Below are 23,895 nucleotides of genomic sequence, written 5' to 3'. Positions count from 1 at the left end.
GCTTAGAGGAGATGAAGTGAGGAAGAAGGAATTTGGCTGCATTCAGAATTTCAGCCTGTTATCATGATTAATTTTTAATTGCCTTTGAAAGAAGATGTGTCCCCATCTCCGTTGGTGTTTACAGCCTGGGTGAGGCCTCTGGCATGTGATGTCCTCTTAATGTCCACTCTTCACCCCAGTCACATCTCTCTTGGAACAGCTGGTCCCTGTCGTTTCTAATGAAATTCATTCTCTTACCCTTGGCTCAGGATTTGGAAATGTTGTTGTTGGAGCGGCTTCTTGAGCCAATCTTGAAAATGCTTATTTGATTTCATTCTTGTGGCCAGATTGTTGCATACTGAGAATTTATACCTGATAAAGGAAATTGCCTGTGTGACTGCCTTTGTAGTAGGGCAATCAGCCAATTCGTGGGAGAGAATCCCAGTCTCTGACTTGGGTAATGGAGCATGTGTTCCTAGAGCCAGTCTGGACTTCAGGCCATTTGGGGTCATGGTGTTCAAGATCCCTCCTAACCACCAGAAATAATAGCTTGGGTTGGGGATGGAGAGGGGAGAGGCCCGAGGGGAGCTGGGACACAAGTGACTTCCTTCTTGTACAGCTCTAGCTGGATGAGGATAGTTGGTAGCAGCAGCTAACTTTACATTTACTGAGATGTTCTTAGATGGACCAAGCCCTTTATGTGGTTTCATCTCTTTTTATTTTACAGGTAACCTGTCTGAGCCTTGTGTTTTCATAATTTGTTCACAGGATGCCAAAGAGCACATCAGCTTGAAACCAGCATTCAAATGCAGTGCTTTTTGACTTCAGACTTTTCATATACAACTGTCATACCCCACCTCCTTCTTTACTTGGGAACTAAAGCCACGTTGGGCTTCCCAGGTGGCACTAGTGGTGAAGAACCCACCTGAATGCAGGAAACATAAGAAACACGGATTCGATCCCTGAGTTGGGAAGATCCCCGGGAGAAGGACATGGCAGTCCACTCCAGTATTCTTGCCTTGAGAATCCCATGGACAGAGGAGCCTGGCAGGTTGCAGATCATAGGGTTGCAAAGAGTCAGACATGACTGAGACAACTTAGCACGCAAAGCCACATTGCATCGATCACCAGTATTCCAATATTCTGTGTGCCTGGGGTAGCTTTGGTTTTAATTAGATCAGCTAAAAATTGCTGTGATACATGAGAACCTTATTCTGCAGCCATTCTCGGTCCTAGCACGGTTGATTGTACTACTCAAGGCTTGTTTTTTCTTGCTGTTCTAGATGGCGGTCTTCGTAATATGCTGGGGACATCTAGGCTCCTCTGGGAGACGCTACACGCTACATTTGTGTAGCGTCCTAAAACATATTTAGAAGGATACCAAGCTGCCTGTCCTCAGGTGTGAGTGCATGTGGCCAAATGTGTGAAGGCGTTAAGATGATCCCAAAGCCTGGGTCATGGGGTCCTGCTGTGAGAGCCCTCTCCCCAGGAATTCCCACTTCCAAAAATAGATGTTAATTTCTTTTTTCCTCCAAAACTGGGGTACACTGGGGATATTTAAACACATTTAACATCACACTTCTGCCCCCAAATTGCTTAAAATCGCTGAAAGGATATGACATCAGCATGTAACTTCTCACCCGTAGGGATTTATTTTATAACTGTTATGCAGACAGTGTATGACAGAGCTAGGACGCTTAGACCATGAAGTCTGTACTTTAAGGCAAGTAAGCAGGGAAGTTTTCTTAGAAAAGCTGGGGCTTGAGAAAGGCTGTGAGGCTTGGGTTAGCTTTGAGTAGATGGAGAGAAAGCAACAGACCTTTCAGTGCAGTAGAGTGCAGGAGTCTCTAAAGGCAAGAGTGATTAATCAGTTGTGTGATTAAGGTGTAGTGAGCACATTAGCATGTTGCTTTAGGTAATATGGGAGATGATATCGAAAAGAAGTTAGAGGCAGAATGCAGAGAGCCTTAAATGACGGCTTAACTTTTTGATTCAGGCTAAATTACCTAACTTTGAGTTTCAGTTTCTTATGTGTGAAGTGAGGGGATTTGATTAGTAGATAGTATCCTAAGCAATTTTCAGGTCTGACTTAGAAATAAAGATATCAGTTTTCTAATTAATCTTATCCTGAAATAATGATCAATGAGTTGAAACTATTACCACGGCAGCAGCAGCAGTCAAAACTATTCAGGAAAAAATAACAGGGTAATATTAATTATTATTAACATTTATTGAGCACTTACTAAGTGCTGGATACTGTGTTCAGCACTTTGGATTAGGCCATTCAATTCTTACAGCAAGTCTGTGAATTAAAGTCTATTGCTGTAATTTTTTCAGGTGAGTGATGATATCAAAAGTCTTAGTGTCCAGAATCACAATTAAACATACTCTGGCCTGCCTGGTCTGAACATGTTGAGAAATAGCAAATCTGAAAACATGGTTAAAAGATCTCTTACAAAAGAGGCCAGGGTGGAGCACGAGGCTCTTGCACGGGCAGGCAGTGGGCCCGCTGACAGACACCCCAACCCATGTGAGCCTGTCAGGACTGCTGGGCTGAGACAGGGCCTGAACCAGGGTATAGGGGCGTGAAGCGAAAGAGAACAGGGTCCTTATCAGGAAGGACAGGGCCCTTAACAGGGTCCTGTCCTTCCCGGGAAGAATGATGGTGAGGGCATGCTGAGCTTCACAGGCTGCTTATTTTTCCCAGACTGGCTATTCACATCCATCATGCCTCTTCACTGGGGAAGAGTGAGTGAAGGAGGGCAGAGAGGCCAGGATATTCAGAGAAAAATCTTCCCTTACAGAGAATGGGAGCAGGTGAAAGGCACTGCACCCCTACCTTAAGAAAACATGATGTTTTCTATTTGAGATACCATAGTTGTAAGAAAGAGGCAAGGATGAGATGGTTTTTCAAGGTCTTGTTTATTTTTTGACTGTGTGGTTATAATTCTATGAATATCCAAAGGGATTGCAGAGGAGGGGCTAATTTCCTGCCTCTGGTTCCTCAGTATGAGGGGGCTCTGTGTTTGCATTCCAGGAGGTCTGTTTTAATGATTAGATACACTTTTGTTGTTGTTCTTAGTGGCTTAAAATGTAAGTTCAGGATATTGTGAAATGTTTGAATTTATAGGCCAGCAGACACCGTGAGAAATATCCCCCACATTTTCAAGCAGATTCGGGCTGTAGAGGTTTATGACAACTTGTGTGGTTTGCTGTCATCAATCACTTGATGATAATTACTGTTTGGGGAAAAGAGGACACATTCTAATTTTTGGTGCTTCTTTAGGCTCAAGTTGCTCTCATTTATTCATTCACAGATATTTATTGGGTGACTTTAGAGTTAGTTTTAGGCACTGGAGAACTATAGTGAGGAGAAGCTTCAAGCTTCCCCTTGAAGCTTGGATGCTAGCAGGTATAATAAAGAAACAAGGATTTTCTTGGTGGCTCAGATGGTAAAGAATCTGCCTGCAATGCAGGAGTCCCAGGATTGATCCCTGGGTTGGGAAGATCCCTTGAGAAGGGAATGGAAACCCACTCCAATATTCTTGCCTGGAGAATTCCACAGACAGAGAATCCTGGTGGGCTGTAGTCCATGGGGTTGCAAAGAATCGGACATGACTGAGTGACTAAGCAGGCACATTAAGAAGTGATCAAACAGACATATATAAAATATATAGTATGTGAGATGGTGACAAGTTTTGTGGAGAAAAGTAAAATGCAGAAGCAAGATAGTAATGAGACGGTTCCTGGGGTCAGGAAAGACAGTGGGAGGGCCAAGTGTAAGTGAAGACCTGAAGGCATGGAGGGCTGAGCCATGGAGTTGTCAGGGGAAGATATTTCGGCAGAGGAAATGGTGAGCACAGTGACCTTGAGATGTGAGATTTCCCAGTGCTGGACCTTGCAAGCCATCTTACTCTGAGTGAAATGAGTTTTGAGGAGAAGGGTGACATGATCTTCCATTTGTATCCCTCTGGCTCTGGTTTGAGGATGACTTGTGAAGGGGAGCATGGTGGTGTGGACTAGGGTAGCAGTAGGGGAGGTGGTGAGCGGTCATCAGAGTCTGGATGTATTTTGAAGGTAGAGTCAATAAAATTTGTTAAAAGATTTTGTATGTGGTGTGAGAAGAATCAAGGATGATTTAGTCGAGTTTTTGGTCTGAGTAACTGGGAGGATGGAGTTGCCATCTACTGACATGGTGAGGAGGTGCAAGTTTGGGAGTGGGGAGTTTACTTTTGGAGGTGTTGATGTGCCTAGTGGCTATGCACAGGAAGAGGATCCAGGGGCAGCTGAATTGATGAGAGGAGAACTTATGGAGGAATCTCGGGCTGGAGGTACACAATGGTGAAGGCATTCGAAGTCATGGGACAGAATGAGCACACCACGCTAGGGAGGGTACACGCAGAAGGGGAGTCTGTGACCAGGTCCTGCGACACTCCAGTGTGTATCAGTCATGAGAATAGAGGGATGTGAGAAGAGAGAATGGAGGAGACCACCGAGAAAAAGATGAGCACCAGTAGAGAATGGTGTTTTAGAAGCTAAAGAAAGGGGGTGTTTCTTAGGAAAGAGAAACAGAGCAAGTAAGACGATGGAGTCTGGACCATCGGTTTTAGCACTGCAGAGTTACTAGTGACTTTGGCAAGAGCATGACTGGGCTGGATTCAAGAAAGAACAAGATTGGGAAGAGAGGATTTGGAGAAATCTAATACAGTCAATTTTTTGGAAATGTTTTGCTGTAAAGGGCAGCGAAGTAATAGGAAATTAGCTAGACATGGATGTGGCATCAAGAAGGTTTTTGTGTGTTTGTTAAAGATGGGAAATATGGCAACTTATTTATTCGCTGGTGGGGACAGTCTAGTGATGGGGAAAATTGATGAGGAAAGAAGGAGAGGACAGTTGCTGAAGCTGTCTTGCAAAGGCAAGAGGGGCTAGGTTGTGTACACGAGTGGAGGCTTTGCTCCTAAGTAAGACCACAGACAGTTCATCTATACTGGGGATAGGAGAGCAGGATGGACCAGGCATGCAGAGATGCCAGTGCGTTGAATCAAAATTCACTGCTTCTGAGTCATTCTTGAGTAATTAGTGACCACAATGTGGCTTTACCCTGGCCCTTGCTCTTTGGGCTTATGGAACTTATGGCTCACAAAAACCTTTACATGTCTGTAACTATGGCCCTTCAGCCATCCAGGATGACAGTTGTAGAGTTTTGCACTTTATTTTATTTATACTTTTTTGGCTACATCTCAGGGATGTGGGATCTTAGTTCCTAGACCAGGGATCAAATCCATGCCCCTTGCACAGGAAGCTCAGACTGTTAACCACTGGACCACCAGGGAAGTCCCTAGTTTTGCATTTTAAAATTCCACTTGGGTAATATTTTAATGGTTTGCCTTGGAAACGAACAGAGATCATTCTGTTGTTTTTGAGATTGCATCCAAGTATTGCATTTCGGACTCTTTTGTTGACCATGATGGCTACTCCATTTCTTCTGAGGGATTCCTGCCCGCAGTAGTAGATATAATGGTCATCTGAGTTAAATTCACTCATTCCAGTCCATTTTAGTTTACTGGTTCCTAGAATGTCGACGTTCACTCTTGCCATCTCCTGTTTGACCACTTCCAATTTGCCTTGATTCATGGACCTGACATTCCAGGTTCCTCTGCAATATTGCTCTTTATAGCATCGGACCTTGCTTCTATCACCAGTCACATCCATAGCTGGGTATTGTTTTTGCTTTGGCTCCATCCCTTCATTCTTTCTGGAGTTATTTCTCCACTGATCTCCAGTAGCATATTGGGCACCTACTGACCTGGGGAGTTCCTCTTTCAGTAGCCTATCATTTTGCCTTTTCATACTGTTCATGGGGTTCTCAAGGCAAGAATACTGAAGTGGTTTGCCATTCCCTTCTCCAGTGGACCACATTCAATATCACATTAATCCAAGTCTATGCCCCAACCAGTAATGCTGAATAAGCTGAAGTTGAACGGTTCTATGAAGACCTACAAGACCTTTTAGAAATAACACCCCATAAAGATGTCCTTTTCATTATAGGGGACTGGAATGCAAAAGTAGGAAGTCAAGAAACACCTGGAGTAACAGGCAAATTTGGCTTTGGAATATGGAATGAAGCAGGGCAAAGACTAATAGAGTTTTGCCAAGAAAATGCACTGGTCATAGCAAACACCCTCTTCAACAACACAACAGAAGACTCTACACATGGACATCACCAGATGATCAATACCGAAATCAGACTGATTATATTCTTTGCAGCCAAAGATGGAGAAGCTCTATACAGTCAACAAAAACAAGACCAGGAGCTGACTGTGGCTCAGATCATGAACTCCTTATTGCTGAATTCAGACTTAAATTGAAGAGAGTAGGGAAAACCGCTAAAACCATTCAGGTATGACCTAAATCAAATCCCTTATGATTATACAGTGGAAGTGAGAAATAGATTTAAGGGACTAGATCTGATAGACAGAGTGCCTGATGAACTATGGACGGAGGTTCGTGACATTGTACAGGAGACAGGGATCAAGACCATCCCCATGGAAAAGAAATGCAAAAAAGCAAAATGGCTGTCTGGGGAGGCCTTACAAATAGCTGTGAAAAGAAGAGAAGCAAAAAGCAAAGGAGAAAAGGAAAGATATAAGCATCGGAATGCAGTGTTCCAAAGAATAGCAAGAAGACATAAGAAAGCCTACTGTAGCTATCAATGCAAAGAAATAGAGGAAAACAACAGAATGGGAAAGACTAGAGATCTCTTCAAGAAAATTAGAGATACCAAGGGAACATTTCATGCAAAGATGGGCACAATAAATGACAGATGGTATGGATCTAACAGAAGTAGAAATATTAAGAAGAGGTGGCAAGAATACACAGAACTGCACAAAAAAGATTTTTAAGACCAAGATCATCACGATGGTGTGATCACTCACGTAGAGCCAGACATCTTGGAATGTGAAGTCAAGTGGAGCCTTAGAAAGCATCACTACAAACAAAGCTAGTGGAGGTGATGAAATTCCAGTTGAGCTCTTTCAAATCCTGGAAGATGATGCTGTGAAAGTGCTGCACTCAATATGCCAGCAAATTTGGAAAACTCAGCAGTGGCCACAGGACTGGCAAAGGTCAGTTTTCATTCCAATCCCAAAGAAAGGCAACGCCAAAGAATGCTCAAACTACCGCACAATTGCACTCATCTCACACGCTAGTAAAGTAATGCTCAAAATTTTCCAAGCCAGGCTTCAGTAATACATTAACCGTGAACTTCCTGATGTTCAAGCTGGTTTTAGAAAAGGCAGAGGAACCAGCTATCAAATGGCCAACATCCGCTGGATCATCGAAAAAGCAAGAGAGTTCCAGAAAAACATCTATTTCTGCCTTATTAACTATGCCAAAGCCTTTGACTGTGTGGATCACAATAAACTGTGGAAAATTCTGAAAGAAATGGGAATACCAGACCACCTGACCTGCCTTTGGGAAACCTATATGCAGGTCAGGAAGCAACAGTTAGAACTGGACATGGCACAACAGACTGCTTCCAAATAGGAAAAGGAGTATGTCAAGGCTGTATATTGTCATCCTGCTTATTTAACTTCTATGCAGAGTACGTCATGAGAAACGCTGGGCTGGAAGAATCACAAGCTGGAATCAAGATTAATGGGGAAAATATCAATAACCTCAGATATGCAGATGATACTACCCTTATGGCAGAAAGTGAAGAGGAACTAAAAAGCCTTTTGATGAAAGTGAAAGAGGAGAGTGAAAAAGTTGGCTTAAAGCTCAACATTCAGAAAACGAAGATCATGGCATCTGGTCCCATCACTTCATGGGAAATAGATGAGGAAACAGTGGAAACAGTGTCAGACTTTATTTTTGGGGGCTGCAAAATCACTGCAGATGGTGATTGCAGCCATGAAATTAAAAGACGCTTACTCCTTGGAAGGAAAGCTATGACCAACATAGATATCATAATGCAAAGCAGAGACATTAGTTTGCTGACTAAGGTCCGTCTAGTCAAGGCTATGGTTTTTCCAGTGGTCATGTATGGATGTGAGAGTTGGACTGTGAAGAAAGCTGAGCACCAAAGAACTGATGCTTTTGAACTGTGGTGTTGGAGAAGACTCTTGAGAGTCCCTTGGACTGCAAGGAGCTCCAACCAGTCTATTCTAGAGGAGATCAGACCTGGGATTTTTTTGGAAGGAATGATGCTGAAGCTGAAACTCCAGTACTTTGGCCACCTCATGTGAAGAGTTGACTCATTGGGAAAGACTCTGATGCTGGGAGGGATTGGGGGGCAGGAGGAGAAGGGGACAGCAGAGGATGAGATGGCTGGATGGCATCACCAACTCGATGGATGTGCGTCTGAGTGAACTCCGGGTATTAGTGATGGACAGGGAGGCCTGGTGTACTGTGATTCATGGCGTCTCAAAGAGTTGGACGCGACTGAGCGACTGAAGTGAACTGAACTGAATACTTGAATGGACTTCCCTGGTGGCTCAGAAGTTAAAGTGTCTGCCTGGAATGTGGGAGACCTGGGTTCGATCCCTGGGTTGGGAAGATCCCCTGGAGAAGGAAATGGCAACCCACTCCAGTACTCTTGCCTGGAGAATCCTAATAAGTAGCTAATTTACATTTAAGTTAAAATAGTTAAAACTTACAGAATCCTTTAGTTTTAAATTTTAATCTCATTTAAACCTCTCCTATGACATTATAACTATTACTAACCTCTAGTTAACAATTGTGGAGAAGGCAATGGCAAACCACTCTAGTACTCTTGCCTGGAAAATCTCATGGACAGAGGAGCCTGGTAGGCTGCAGTCCATGGGGTCACTAGGAGTCAGACAGGACTGAGCGACTTCCCTTTCACTTTCACTTTCATGCATTGGAGAAGGAAATGGCAACCCACTCCAGTATTCTTGCCTGGAGAATCTCAGGGACGGGAGAGCCGGGTGGGCTGCCGTCTATGGGGTCGCACAGAGTCGGACACGACTGAAGTGATTTAGCAGCAGCAGCAGCAGCAGTGGTTAACAATTGAGGAAGCTGAGCCTTTAGAATAAAGAACTTCCTCAAGTTCCCGTGTAGACTTGCTGCTTTCTAACACTGTAATCTGTTCCTTGACCCTACGCTGTGTTGCTTTGTGGAAGTATTTGGTGCTGGGAAATGTATCATTTCAAATGCAGTAAATTAACACTGGTTGCATATGTGATTGTAGCGTGAGATTACCATTGATAACTTTGAGCTTTACCCACCTGTCCCTTTATTTTTCTCCCCAAGACCTAGAATTTAAGAGCCTTTTACAAAGTTTTTAAAGCTGCAGTAGAGGAAAAATTGGTTGGTTGGCTGCAGATAGGCCATCATCATTCTTGTTTTCCTTTATAACTCAGGTCTTCAATTAGAAATTGCCAGCAAGATGTTCCTCTATTGTGAATGAGTGTGATCTTCAGTGTCAAGATGATCAGAAATGAAAATTTTCTTTGGCTCCTTGTTTGCTATGTGTTAGGCTTTCTTGGTCTGCTTTCTCATTTATAAATTAAGGGTAATAATACTTACCAACTGTGATTGTTGTAAGAACTAGAGAAGGTTTATTCCCCAGGACAAAGCACAGTGCTTGGTATTTATTCTGTAATACATGGCCGGTGACTGGGTAGCTCCTTTGTTAGTTCCATTAACTCCTGGCCTACGGGGTGGTAGCTTGAGGGAATATTAAATGCATCTTTTTCTTTAATTCCCACCTGGAAAATGACTCATTCAGAGTTTAATTTCAAAAGTGTTTCTTATGTGTACGTTTTAGGAATGGTTTATTATTTAAAGTTGGAGAAGACAAAGCTCTATACAAACATACCATTCTTATTTTGAATAAAAGTTCAGAACATATTGTCTGACAGTGGAAAAATGGATTCGCCCTAGAAAATCTAGGATGTATGGCTTACTGTCAGTATGAAACTCTGGGTATCCTCTTAGGTGTGGAGGAGATCCCCTGCATTTTTCCTAAATTTTCTAATTGTTCTGTTGCTTAATCCAGGCATCAGTATATTGTCTAAATTTTGGTTGCGTGAATTCCCTTCAATGGAGATGAGAAATCCGTGCATTAAAATGAAATGTTGTTCTTTCTTTCCCCGAAACAGTAAACCGATGGTTAAAGAATGAGTTACAACTGGAATCATTGATGCAGCAAGATGCTCCTGGGCCGTGGATAGTTAAGTCAGTGTTGTGGATCAGCAGAGACGAAGCAAATGTTCTCTAGTTACCTGCATTACTAACTCATACATAGTAAACACATCCTACTGATAAGAGACCCTGGCGAGGACAAAGTCATGTATGAGATGATATTGGGAATACTGAGTTAAATGGGGAATTACTTATCCTCCAGGAATTAGTTTGGGGTTGGCTGTGTCAGTCCACCTCCAAGAGCCCAGTTCATCCCTTCCTGTGGAAGCTTCCCCCTCCATCACCCTGCTTCTGTGACACTTGAGTGCATTCTCTCAAATCTGAAGTTCTTTCTCTCAGCCAGAATTTATGAAAGTGTTCTCATGGATCTGGTTGTAAGGGAGACCGAATCTGTGTGTCTGTGCATACACCAACACCTATGCAGGTCTTCATGATGTAGAGAGACTGTAGAGAGGCAGGAATTGGGTTGCTTCTGCTCCCTGGAAGCAGGCTTCACTTTACTCTGTGATTTGACCCTCCTCACTCCTTCTCTGCCTAGTGAATATGTACAACTGTGTCACTTGCTGTATACACTTGATAAAAACAGGTATTATGTTTAAATGCACTGGTCATTATAAGTTTGTAATGGTAACAAACATGCACTCAAGGAATTTCCAGATTGCAAAATACCTTCATTTGTCTTCTGGTACTTTATGTGTTGTTTGAGTTATTTAAAAAGTAGGAAAATAATGAAAACTTAGTGATTGTTGGGGCTTCTCTGGTAGCTCAGCTGGTAAATAATCTACCTGCACTTTGGGAGATCTGGGTTCAATCCCTGGGTTGGGAAGATCCCCTGGAGAAGGGAAGAGCTACCCACTCCAGTATTCTGGCCTGGAGAATTCAAAGGACTGTATAGTTTGTGGGATCACAAAGAGCTGGACATGACTCAGTGACTTTCACTTTATGGGATTCCCTGGTGTCTCAGATGGTAGAGTCTACCTGCAATGTGGAAGACCCTAGTTTGATCCCTGGGTCAGAGGGATACCCTGGAGAAGGAAATGGCAACCCACTCCAGTGTGGAAAATCACATGGATGGAGGAGCTTGGTGGGCTACAGTCCATGGGGTCTCAAAGAGTTGGACACAACTGCGTGACTTCACCTTTCACAGTGATTTTATAAAACACTTTAAGAACATAGGCTGTAGATTCATTTATGGGTCCAATATGCTAATGTATTAGATAACATCATGAAGCTTCCATAGGTGAGGAATCTTTGTGAATCATATAGTTTTTTTCATACCTACTTTGTCATACCTATAGGGCTGGTCTGAGGCTAGAATTATGAAAGTGGGGAACTTTTAAATTCATGCTCTTAGATTTTCCTTTCCGTGTGTTCTTTCTTCATCCTTGTTGCCCTACTTGTTTCCTTCTGCCTTCAAAATTGTTTCTGTTAAGGAAGAAACAGTTCATTTAATGTATTGTCTTTCCCAAGGATGTTTGCATCTCAGTGGACACAATACTCACATTTGGCTAAACTTGGCCAAACAGTTACGTTCTAATTGTGCAGTTCAGTTAAACATGTGAGTGGCCACCCATGTTATAAAGTGGACCCTTAATATTGGATTCGTATTCAAATGAGGATCTTTCCCGTGCAAGGAGTATGGTGCAAAATAACAGTGCTGTTTGCTCTTGACCAACCAGTACTTGTGTATTCAACTTACAGATGGTTCTTTTTACTCCATTCTCCTCATTTGCTGAAAATGTTCTGTGATTTATGGGACACAAACATGATAAAGCAGAGGAAGTGTATGGGCTTTGGAGTGCGATGTGAAGATATAGCTGAGCTTCACAGTTATGTGACCTTGGACACACACCTCCTGAATCTCAGTTTCCTCACCTGTGAAGTATGCTTATTAGGGTTGGTATGGTAGAAAAATATGTATCAACTGCAGCGCCATAAGCTGCAGTGTATAAATTACAGGCCAATGGTAGATATAGTACAAAGTACATTGTGTTTAATACACAAAACTATTGTGATAAGTATAAATTCTAGGATTCTTACAAAGAAAAAATAAAAGCAATTAGGAAAAATATCTTCTACATAGTAGCAAGCTTGTTAAAAGTCTGTAGCAGTTATTAGTTATGTCAATGATACATTAATTGAGTGTATGTCTTGATTATAAGCAAGCTTGATACAATTTATGGAAAGTTATTTTATTCATATTCTCAAACACATAAATGACATGGTATTCACATGTAGTGAAATTTTTTAAAAATTAAAAAAAAATGATTAACACAGAGTTACCTAAATGTGTTTGAGAAATGATTTGAGTTCTCACAACCTACTGCTTATGAGACGATTCAAGAATATATTTATTATGCAACTTGAGGTGTGGTCTTGTGAGCTGGGCCCTTGATGCCTGTGTCACATCCTCCTGTGTTCTCTTGTTACACAGGATTCTACAGTTCTGTTTTTTCACCCCACAGATTTACCAATAAAGAGACAGAGAGAATATGAGCTGGTGACTCCTGTCAGCACAAATTTTGAAGGACGCTATCTCTCCCATATTCTTTCTGCAAATCACAAAAAGAGGTTAACGAGGGACGTGTCTTCCAACTCTGAGCAATTGTTCTTTAACGTCACGGCATTCGGAAGAGATTTTCATCTGCGACTGAAGCCCAACACTCAGCTGGTAGCTCCTGGTGCTGTTGTGGAATGGCATGAGGCATCTCCGGTGCCTGGGAATATAACCGACCCCATTAATGACCATCAACCAGGAAGTACTTCGGACAGAATCTGGAAAACAGAGCCTTTGCAGACCAACTGTGCTTATGTTGGTGACATCATGGACATTCCAGGAACTTCTGTTGCCATTAGCAACTGTGATGGTCTGGTAAGACTCCTTGCCTTTTGTGTCTGTGTGTTTGCAGGTATTTGGGAGTGCAGCATGGCTTCAGCATGGTTTGGAAGGTAGAGGTGGAAAGAAAGCCTCATTATTATATTTCAAGTTCAGGAAGAAGCATTAGAAAGCATTTCACTGTCAAAGATGTGTGCTTTGGCTTCATTTTGACATGAAGACATTAGCCTAAGAAACGAAAGACAACTATTTTAGCATTCTTTGCTTATATGTCCACTTGCGTCCCATTGGGAATTTTATTTCCGTATTTCTTTAAAATCATCCTAACAACTTTTTAAAGAAGCATAGATTCCTTCAAAATGATAGTATTTCCCTTCTTGTGAGGAAACATTAGGTATTTTATTAAAGAAAATATTTAGCAAGCATTCTTTTGCACACCCCTCAGAAGAAGCGATTTAGCCGCAGCAGCAGCAGCAGCATGCTGAAATGGGAAACGGTGCTTCTCTGGCAGAATTTGTTCAAATGGCATTAGTGTATGAACCTGAGGTGGAGTTCTCTGTGGTGGCTTTGATTCGTTTTCTCTTGCTTTTGAATGAAATAGCCATATATTGTTCTTCACTTTTGTGGTTGAGGCTAATAGTAACTGACCCTTCTTCACATGCTCTGAAGATGTGAAATATTTTTGTCTTCTATCTCCAGATGTTATTTGAGAAGTGTGTCAATGTTTATGCCTCTTCCATTCATAGTTGACTCCAAGCCTTTGTTCAAAAAGAGCAACCGTTTTTCTTTCTGTGGTTGCCAGGCTGCTGTTTCTTGGGAGTTCACAGCTATTCTCTTTGTTCTGTCTCTCTTCTGGGAGTTCTCAAAACAATCCTTGTATTCCTTGGGCCTTGGCTGGTCCCCTAACAGTACCTTGAATCTTCTGCTACTATCCCTTTAATGCATAAGCACAACCCAAAGAAGTTATGATGCCATATTTTTTACTCAAGGCCTGGTGGGTTCATGGTTGCAGGCTTTATTTGGAGGTCTTGTACTGCCTCCAGATGTTCTATAGGGCTTTAGAAGCCTGAATGGAAAACTGAATAGAGCATGTGTGGCAGGTCTCCTAGTTGGACCCTTTGAGTTTAAGATTCACAGCATCACATTTGGTGCTAGACCATGCTATAGGGTTTGAAGGCACAAGGAATCTCTGAGATTCTTCTCATTCCACACAAATGTTTAATAGATCTGACAACTAAATTACTGACGAAAACAATAGAAAGAAAACATCTTCTAGAAGACAAAGTTTAAAATATTCACTAAGAGCTTGTTTCAACACTACTAGAGTATAAGAGGAAATAAATTCTATAAAAGGTTCTATTTTATAATACTTCTAAGTAAAGTATATTGAGTATAAAACTTAATTCAATGTTATTTTAAAAAGTACTTCTTATCTCCCTGGTTAAGACTGAAGCTTGGACTAGGAGATTTGAAACTTGAAAATTAGTTTAAGGAAGGCAAAAGGCAAGAGAATTATTTTAATAGTGAATTTTTAAACCTGACTTAGCAGCCAGTATTTTTCTTACTGTACATGTCAAATTATCAAATCATAGATACAGAAATATAGGGCAATAGTTGTAAGGAAGAGGAAAATAGGTATAAAGTATGAATATACATTAATATTAGGATTGATTTCTCATTTTTAAGGTATGGTGCTAATTGTTGACATGTGTACATTGACACAGTGTGTCTGTTTGTGTGTGTGTGCACAGCTCAACCAGTGTATTTATTTGTTCCATTTTTTGATCCTTTAATTAATTAAAACATATTTCTGAGAAGTCAATTCTGGGCAAGCGCTGTTCCAGACATTGTGAAATGGTGAAAGGAATGGTCATGATTACCATTCTCATGGAGCTCAAAGAGGTTAAATTTGCCATAGATTTTAAGTGTCAAAATATCTGGTATACATGTATGTGTATACACACACACACATATGCATACTAGAATTATGTTCAACTTAAAAAAGTTGTGATGAAGGGAAGTATCTTCTGGAGAGATTTTATGAATGGGGACAGAGTTTCTAAGCAGGCATACATGTCTCAGGCCTTGAGCTTGACCTTGGAAAAGAGAGGAGTCCAGCCTATAGCAGGCAGTGCTGACTATGCGGGTGTACCTGAACAGAAGGCTTTTTAGAGTTTCCAGCTCATAGCAGCTATGGAGGAAGAATGAAGATGATGGCGGGACTAAAGCTCAGTAATAGAGAGCAGATCAATAGAATGATGACTACTACTTCATTAAGCTGGGGACAAATTCTTAAAATTGCATTGGATAGAATAAGCACTTTAGCTGAAATGAAGTAGGAAGTAAAACTGATGTGAATGTAAATAAACTTGGCTAATTAGCAGATTCTTAAACCCATTCTTATTCCTTTAACTTGCTGTGTAGGGGATTTAAGTTTGACCTTCTTGACCTTAGGAAGAGGAACAGGGATGCTGAGATCACATAGCTGCCTGAGGATTAAGCTGATGGGCTAGAAAGCCATTTCCCTGGAAAACTCTGGGATTATAACCAAATCTAAGTTGTCTTAGCAGAAAGCAGAGCCCCTGCTGGCCTAAAAATGCCAATGGGACCATCTCTGCTCAGCAAGATGAAGTGAAGTCTCCTGCCATGGAAGAGAATGCCAGTGAAGCCCTATCTGGATGGGTCTATTGTAGATTATTGTTGATGGGATTCCTGTGATCTGATTATCTGTGTGGGTCTTTTGAAACTCTTAGTCATAGGGAGCAGCCACAGGTATTTATTTTTCACTGAGATTGGGAAGCTCTTACCATGGCCTTTTCCCTGAGTGAAACCCCTTACCTCTTTTTCTCTAATGCTACCTTGCGGCAAACTACATATATTTGAATAGATAGCAGTCTGAGACAGAATTAATTTATATTAAACAGAAGGCTGTGATTTTTAAAAAATAAAAAATGAAATAAAATAACAGTACTGCTCAAAGAGTGTCCATACACCCAGGTCAAGATAAATACTGAAGGTGAGACTATATAAAGAAACTTTATGATACTTTGACATAGTTATTATATTTGTGTTGGACCTAACAGTTAAAAAAAAAAAATAAAAAGCTGAAGCTGCTATTTTGTGCCTTTTGTTTTTCCCTAGTAATTAGTTTTCCTTGTATTTTACAAAATTATCAGCCCAAGGCCAGTCGGGGAGAAAAGAAACAATTTATCCCAGATAGTTTGAAAAGCAAGTAGTAATACTTAGCTGTTCCTATTCCTCTGAACATCAGAAACTTGACTGAATACTACTTATTCCAGGTAACTATGAAATGATCCGGAGAAGACATTGGAGAAGGAAATGGCAACCCACTCCAGTGTTCTTGCCTGGAGAATCCCAGGGACGGGGGAGCCTGGTGGGCTGCCGTCTATGGGGTCGCACAGAGTTGGACATGACTGAAGCAACTTAGCAGCAGCAGCAGGAGCGTGAAATGATCACAGGAAAGCTCCCTTAACTTGGACATTATGGAGGAAGAGAGAAAATTGCCTTAAGTGACATATGCATAGCGAAGGTCTAGAATGTGATATAAAAAAGATGTCAGAATAGTGTCTGACTCTATGACCCCATGGACTGTAGCCCACCAGGCTTTTCTGTCCATGTGGTTCTCTAGGCAAGAATGCTGGAGTGAGTAGCCATTCCTTTCTCCAGGGGATCTTCCCAACCCAGGGATCAAATCTAGGTCTCCTGCATTGCAGGCAGATTCTTTACCACCTGAACCACCAGGGAAGCCCAGACATAGATATACATGATATCTAAAATATTATTCTGTGCGTTTCTGAAATCAGCATCAAAGTGTTCTGCATGAAGGAATTAACAGTGATTTTCACCCACTGTGGCCAAGAACCGTATCTGTTCTGTCTAGCATGACCTTTTTTGAATTTTTGTCAAGGTTATCTTTTATGAGTGATAGCTAATTCTTTACCAATTACAGCTTTATGTCTGCCCTAGTATACCCTACTGTAAGTGAGAATTGTTATGATATTCAGTCATGGAGTTGTCCTTGTTTTCTGACAGCATCCAATTTTTAAAAAGCCCAATTCTCTAGATCCTCCTCCAAATTATCCTGCCAAAGCCTAAATCCTGTTAATAGGTTCTTTCTAAAGTTCTCTTACTGAGATGCTTATGCTTCCCTCTGGTGTGTGTTCTGGCTCCCGGCAACATAATAAACCCAGCTCGTCAACTGCAGATGAGTTCCTAGTGGTCTTTGGCTGGAGGCCATTGACGTGTGTTACCTTTCTGCTTCTGCATCTCTGCAGTGAGAGTCCAGTGGTCAGGAGTCATGGTGATGGCAAGCATTTCACACACTTCTGAGTGGGAAGATGCTTCTGGCTGGGAATTCCAGCTGAAAATAGATTTCTTTATTCCACAGAGCCCTGGCATTGGCCCTGTAACACTATTAAATCTCCCCTGTGAGTAGTGGCGGCTCACAATCATATTTTGTGGTCTTCAAATTTGCCAAAATAAAGGGTTATTTGGTTAGTAGTCCTTATGTCATGTGTTCATAACATAAGGGAACTGGATTTTTCTAGACTTATGAGAACAATATCCCTTTGTTAATTGCTCTGGATTGTCATCAGAGGAAACTGGTTGAGAATGGAAGAACTGACTGGTGATGGCTATTTTGGACTATCCAACTCAGTGATTTCCTTGTGGGCTGACTTTATGATCAAGGCAGCTTATCAAGGACAGAAATTTTCAATATTTTGCAACATTTGAAATCCTTCCTCCAAATGAAATCACTGTGTGTGAGTGCATGTAAGTTGTTTCAGTTGTGTCTGGTTCTTTGCAGTGCTATGGACTATATCCTGCCAGGTTCCTCTGTCCATGGGATTCTCCAGGCCAGAATACTGGAGTGGGTTGCCAGGTCCTTCTCAAATGAAATCAATAGGGGTTATCTAATAAAATAATATGTAAAATGGATAAACTCAGGAAAGGCCAGTAAAAACATAGTTTTTTTTTTTTCCACCTAACTCCTGTTTATCCTGCCTTGTTCTTATTCGAAACCACTCTTAGCCATCCTGAAGCTTCTAATAGGAAAACTCCACTGTTAGGTTAGGGAGTCTTGGAAGCTTAAAATTTGGGAGCTATAGGCAAAACCTCTTTTCTAAAATATGTGATAGTCACATTTGATTAGTATTGGAAGTAATTTACCCTTTTTAGATTTGGGGCATGGCCAAATGAAGTCTTTGTGGACAACCACAAACTTATAAAGAAAACAGCCTTCAGACTTTCGTGCCTTAAGACTTCTGCTTTGAGATTTGGTCCCTTCAGAAACATGTCCTCTCTATGCCTATCTCAGTAAGTCTAACTGCAGAGGCACTTTTTAAAAAGTCTATTTTAAAAAGTATTATGAGCCAGTGTGCCTGGGATTAAGAATATTTGACTAGTGATTATAAATACAGTTCAATCTGGTAGAAGAAATGTTTGATACTAAAAATAGATACAAATCCATAGCTATTTATAGTAGGTTTAGAGTTTTTAAGGACTGATCTTTAGATGTTGACGTTTGAACGTCTGCTTTTATGAGGAGAACCTGATCTCTAAAAGCCAGTCCCCTCCCACCTTTTTTCCCCCAAGGAACTTGTCTATGGAAGATGTATATTTTCCTGATGGGATAGAGGGAGTTTTGTGTCTTAACCATGTACATGTTGATTTAAGACACGTCAGTAGATCTGGGGAACAAAGGACTGAAACCTTGTTTCACTTCCAGCCCCCTACACTAGGCTGTTTTTAGCAATGCAGGGTTAGAAGATGCTCAGAGCACCTATACCCTTTTATTTCCATAAGTAGAAAGGAAAAAGTGGTTATAAGAACTCTAGTTTAATTAGTTTGGGAGAACCAGTACCATGATCAGCCTCATTGCTTCCTACCTGAGATTTGGCCCCATAGGAGCTGACAGTATTAATCCTGCCTGTGCTGGATCTGGGCTGTTGGTTACATTTCCTACCCTGCCTTCCTTCTCAGATAGGCAGCCTGGTTAAGCTTACCTGTGGTGAAGTGGAAAGATTTAGCAAAGTCTTAGATCATTTTCGCATTTTTGCCCTTAATTTGTATAAATCCAGAATTATACATATGTCAAGCCTTTGGCAAAATTTTGGCTGTATTTTTTTCGTGTGACTTTGAAAATACTTCTTTTTAATAGTTATTTTGTAGCTGATGTAAACTATTCGTGTTTGTGGGTGCCGCTTGTCCATCTTACGTTTATTTCATTTCTTCCTATTTTCGGCCGCACTGGGTCTTGGTTCTCGCGAGCGGGGCCTGCTCTCTAGCTGCGGCGCTCAGGCCTCCCGCGGCCGTGGCCTCTCTTGTTGCGGAGCACAGGTTACAGAGTGCTTGGGCTTCAGTAGCTGTGGTGCGTGGGTTTAGTTGCCTCATGACATGAGGATCTTCTCAGACCAGGGATCGAACCAGTGTCCCTTGCATTGGCAGGCAGATTCTTAACCACTGAACCACCAGGGAAGCCCCTTCGGCTTATGATTTTATTTACATCAATTTGATTATGATTTATTTCCCATTACTGTCTCTAACTTTGATATAGTACATTTTTAAATTAAATTTAAGGGTGTGCTAAAAATTGGGGAAAAAATAAATGTGGTATTTCACATCTTCTTTTGTATAAGAATGGAAAACAGAAAATAAATAAAAGGGGAGGGAAAGTTGGCCTCAGAAGTAATGCTTCCTATTCTTCTCAGTGCCATGGCAACTAGGACTTCATTATAACTTTAATATAGATTTTTAAAGATACTCAAGATACTTTAAGAACTGTGAAAATAGTGCTGACGACATCTTTCATTTCCTCTTCTTCTCAGAAAATTATCATTAAAACAAGAACAAAAGCACAGCAAGATATTGATATGACACCTTTGTGCATAATCAGGCTTTGAAATCACAGAGTTCTTACAAACTAAACCCAGCCTCAAGGTCCTCGACTGCAAAAACTGTTAATTGTGTGGCTGCATCTTTGCTTCTAGGAATATTGATAAAGTTAATAAAGCTTTTGGAAGAGCTAGGATATGTAAAGGGCTAGATTGATTGCTGTGGGCAATACTGAGGTAAACTGGGCATAACCTTTGTCTTCCAGGAGTACTAGATAGAAGATATGCAAAAATAGAACTAAAGTACAAGGCATTCGGAATGTTTTATATGCTCTAAAACTAGAGTAGATGAAATGTGAGAATCCAGGTGGTGAAAAGATTATTTATACCTGGAAGGATCATAAAAGGCTTCCTGGAGAAAGCAGTATTTATGATCCCAGACATTGGAAAGATAACCATGTATGTTAAAGTGACCACTGATGATGGCAGAGGGTGGGATGGCTAAGAGGAAGAGCCTGTGAGGAAAGTTGGAGATATTTGTGATGGCCATAAACATGAAGAGAGAATGGGGTAAGAAGATTTCATGAACTTTGTAATATACGTAATGAATACATGGGCAAGCCAAAGTAGTCTTGGTCAGTATTTAGCTGAATGAAGGAGCAAGTGCAGCTTCCCCTGTGGCTCAGTGGTAAAGAATCCACCTGCAGGGCAGGAGACACAGAGGATGTGGGTTCAATCCCTGGGTCAGGAAAAACACCTGAAGGAGAGCATGGCCACCCACTCCTGTATTCTTGCCTGGAGAATCCCATGGACATAGGAGCTTGGAAGGCTACACTCCATGGGGCTGCAAAGAGTCAGACACGACCAAAGCGGCTGAGTGTGCATGCACGCACAGGAGCAAGTTTAATGCAAGAGGGAGAGAGAGACAAAAAAGGAGGGCAGATCCTAGAGATGGATATGAAGACCAAATTCTGTGCTTGCATGGATATTCAGGATGAGAGGAGGGCAAGGTTCGTATTCCTTAATTATGTTGCTTTTCTTTGTAGAAAGTTTTTGCTGAAGTCATGGAGCTTTCTCTCTGGAGTTTAGAGAGATTTTTCTCAGTAGCTTTTTTTTTTTTTCCTAGAATTTGCTCCCCAAATCTTTTCTAAGAGGGTTAAGAAAGTTGATTTTTAAAAAACTGACTTCTCCCGTCATCTGGGTCCTTCAGTCTTTCAAGTTTGGTGAATTAAGTGCCTCATTTAACCTCCTTCTATTGGAGAAGAAAATGGCATCCCACTCAAGTATTCCGGCCTAGAGAATCCTGTGGACAGAGGAGCCTGGTGGGCTGCTGTCCATAGCGTCGCACAGAGTCAGACACGACTGAAGCGACTTAGCAGCAGCAGCAGCATAGCTGTAACTTCTTCCATCTGAAGTGTTCTCCTCACTTTCTTACTGTGTTGACTGTATGTTCCTATCCCTACAGTTCAGCTCGGTCACTCATTCATGTCCGACTCTTTACGACCCAAATAATCACAGCACGCCAGGCCTCCCTGTCCATCACCAACTCCCGGAGTTCACGCAAACTCATGTCCATTGAGACGGTGATGCCATCCAGTCATCTCATCCTCTGTTGTCCCCTTCTCCTCCTGTCCCCAATCTCTCCCAGCATCAGGGTCTTTTCCAATGAGTCAGCTCTTTGCATGAGGTGCCCGAAGTATTGGAGCTTCAGCTTTAGCATCAGTCCTTCCAATGAACACCCAGGACTGATCTCCTTTAGGATGGACTGGTTGGATCTCTTTGCAGTCCAAGGGACTCTCAAGAGTCTTCTCCAACACCACAGTTCAAAAGCATCAATTCTTCAGTGCTCAGCTTTCTTCACAGTCCAACTCTCACATCCATACATGACTACTGGAAAAACCATAGCCTTGACTAGATAGACCTTTGTTGGCAAAGTAATATCTCTGCTTTTGAATATACTGTCTAGGTTGGTCATAACTTTTCTTCCAAGGAGTAAGCGTCTTTTAATTTCATGGCTGCAGTCACCATCTGCAGTGATTTTGCAGCCCCCAAAAATAAAGTCTGACACTGTTTCCACTGTTTCCCCATTTATTTCCCATGAAGTGATGGGACCGGATGCCATAGTTTTCTGAATGTTGAGCTTTAAGCCAACTTTTTCACTCTCCTCTTTTACTTTCATCAAGAGGCTTTTGAGTTCCTCTTCACTTTCTGCCATAAGGGTGGTGTCATCTGCATATCTGAGGTTATTGATATTTCTCCCGGCAATCTTGATTCCATCTTGTGCTTCCTCCAGCCCAGCGTTTCTCATGATGTACTCTGCATAGAAGTTAAATAAGCAGGGTGACAATATACAGCCTTGACGTACTGCTTTTCCTATTTGGAACCAGTCTGTTGTTCCATGTCCAGTTCTAACTGTTGCTTCCTGACCTGCATACAGATTTCTCAAGAGGCAGGTCAGGTGGTCTGGTATTCCCATTTCTTTCAGAATTTTCCACAGTTCATGGTGATCCACACAGTCAAAGGCTTTGGCATAGTCAATAAAGCAGAAATAGATGTTTTTCTGGAACTCTTTTCTAGAGTTTTCTGGAACTCTCATCCAGCAGATGTTGGCAATTTGATCTCTGGTTCCTCTACCTTTTCTAAAACCAGCTTGAACATCAGGAAGTTCACGGCTCACGTCTTGCTAAAGCCTGGCTTGGAGAATTTTGAGCATTACTTCTTTCTATTCTCGAAGGAGTATTTCTAATGTTGTTTTAGTGATTTTTGCTTATAGCCTAAACAGTAGTTTGATCAAGTTTACCGAACTTTCAAAAAACAAGACACACCAAGATAACCCTGTCAATGAATGAATTGATTTCAGTGTTAAATCTCATTTTATTTTATGTCATTTATCATATCTACCAAATGTATATGTGTGTGTATAGAAATATATATATGCATGCACATATGTTTATATACATACAAACATACATATATGCACCCATATATATGAAAAACCATAGAAAATGTTGAGAAAAATCAATGTTTAATTAAATATTTTGATTCAATGACCAGTGGCAAAATTTGTTTTTAGGTGTTTAGAGTTGGTGCAGAGCTGGATGGCACTCAGGTCTGTTGACAACAAAACTTAACAGTTCTATCACCCCAAGTTACCTAAATATGCTCCTCACAGTGTGGGTGGTAAACAGAGGTCATGACATGAATTAGCTTGTAGATTTTTAATATTGTTAGAAACATAGAGAGATTAATCAGAAATATAATTTAAAAGGGCAGTTTTATTATTGTCAGTCTACAACAGTGAACTTGAAAAAACTGTTTAGAATAAAAAGCTCAACTATGCTTTTTGTATTATGATTAAGTTTGCAAAGTTAAAAAAAGTGCTGCAGTTACTCAACTCAGCCTGTGAAATAACATGTGGAAAATAGTCTTCTATGAAGTGAATACTCCAGTAAAAATCCTGTAACTTTTAGATGACCTTCTCCAACTGAGGCAGGGCTCCTTTAGCACCGTCTTCTCTGAGGGGTACTCTAATCTGTGCTTTCTTGAAGACTTCTAATGATAAGAAGCTCACTACTTTCCATCTTGTTAATATATAGCTCTGCCATGTAGAAAGTTTTTCCTTAGATTCTACTTAGAAGTATAAAGTGAAAATATCTTATTCCATGTATTAGATTCTTTGCAGTTGACACAGGCATAACTGTGATGGACTTCTTATTATTATAAAACTTCAGTTTCTTGCACTTGAACACTCAGTCATTCAGTGCATCCCACAGTACACTCCTGCTTTAGGAAACAGTTCCCTTTAGTGGTGTGATAGAACCCATACCCTGGCTGGAATGGAGTCATTGTCCAGTCATAGGTCATAATTTTAACACACCTCTCAGGCTTTTCATTTTGGTCAGTGTTTTAAATTATGAATCTCAGAGTAAGACATTATGGGAATAGCAATAAAGAGTCCATGGCATTAGATGGTATATACTGCTGTTGTTTAGAGTCTAGTTTTCATATCTTATCTCATATCTCTTTTATTTGTTGATGGTAGTTAATATGCTGTCTTAT

General features: G+C 41.2%; 1 protein-coding gene across 1 annotated transcript in view; it reads left to right on the top strand.

Moving 5' to 3' along the window:
- ADAMTS3 (ADAM metallopeptidase with thrombospondin type 1 motif 3) overlaps positions 1-23,895 on the top strand; it is a 285,759-nt gene that overhangs the window by 11,865 nt on the left and 249,999 nt on the right. The window contains exon 3 of the mRNA XM_052641988.1: positions 12,612-13,018. Within this exon, the coding sequence (XP_052497948.1) occupies positions 12,612-13,018 (407 nt within the window). The remainder of the gene's footprint in view (positions 1-12,611; positions 13,019-23,895) is intronic.

The sequence above is a fragment of the Budorcas taxicolor genome, chromosome 6 (assembly GCF_023091745.1).
Source record: "Budorcas taxicolor isolate Tak-1 chromosome 6, Takin1.1, whole genome shotgun sequence".
NCBI lineage: Eukaryota > Metazoa > Chordata > Mammalia > Artiodactyla > Bovidae > Budorcas > Budorcas taxicolor.
The sequence above is the reverse complement of the archived record's forward strand: the minus strand, read 5'-3'. Positions and strand labels throughout refer to the sequence as shown.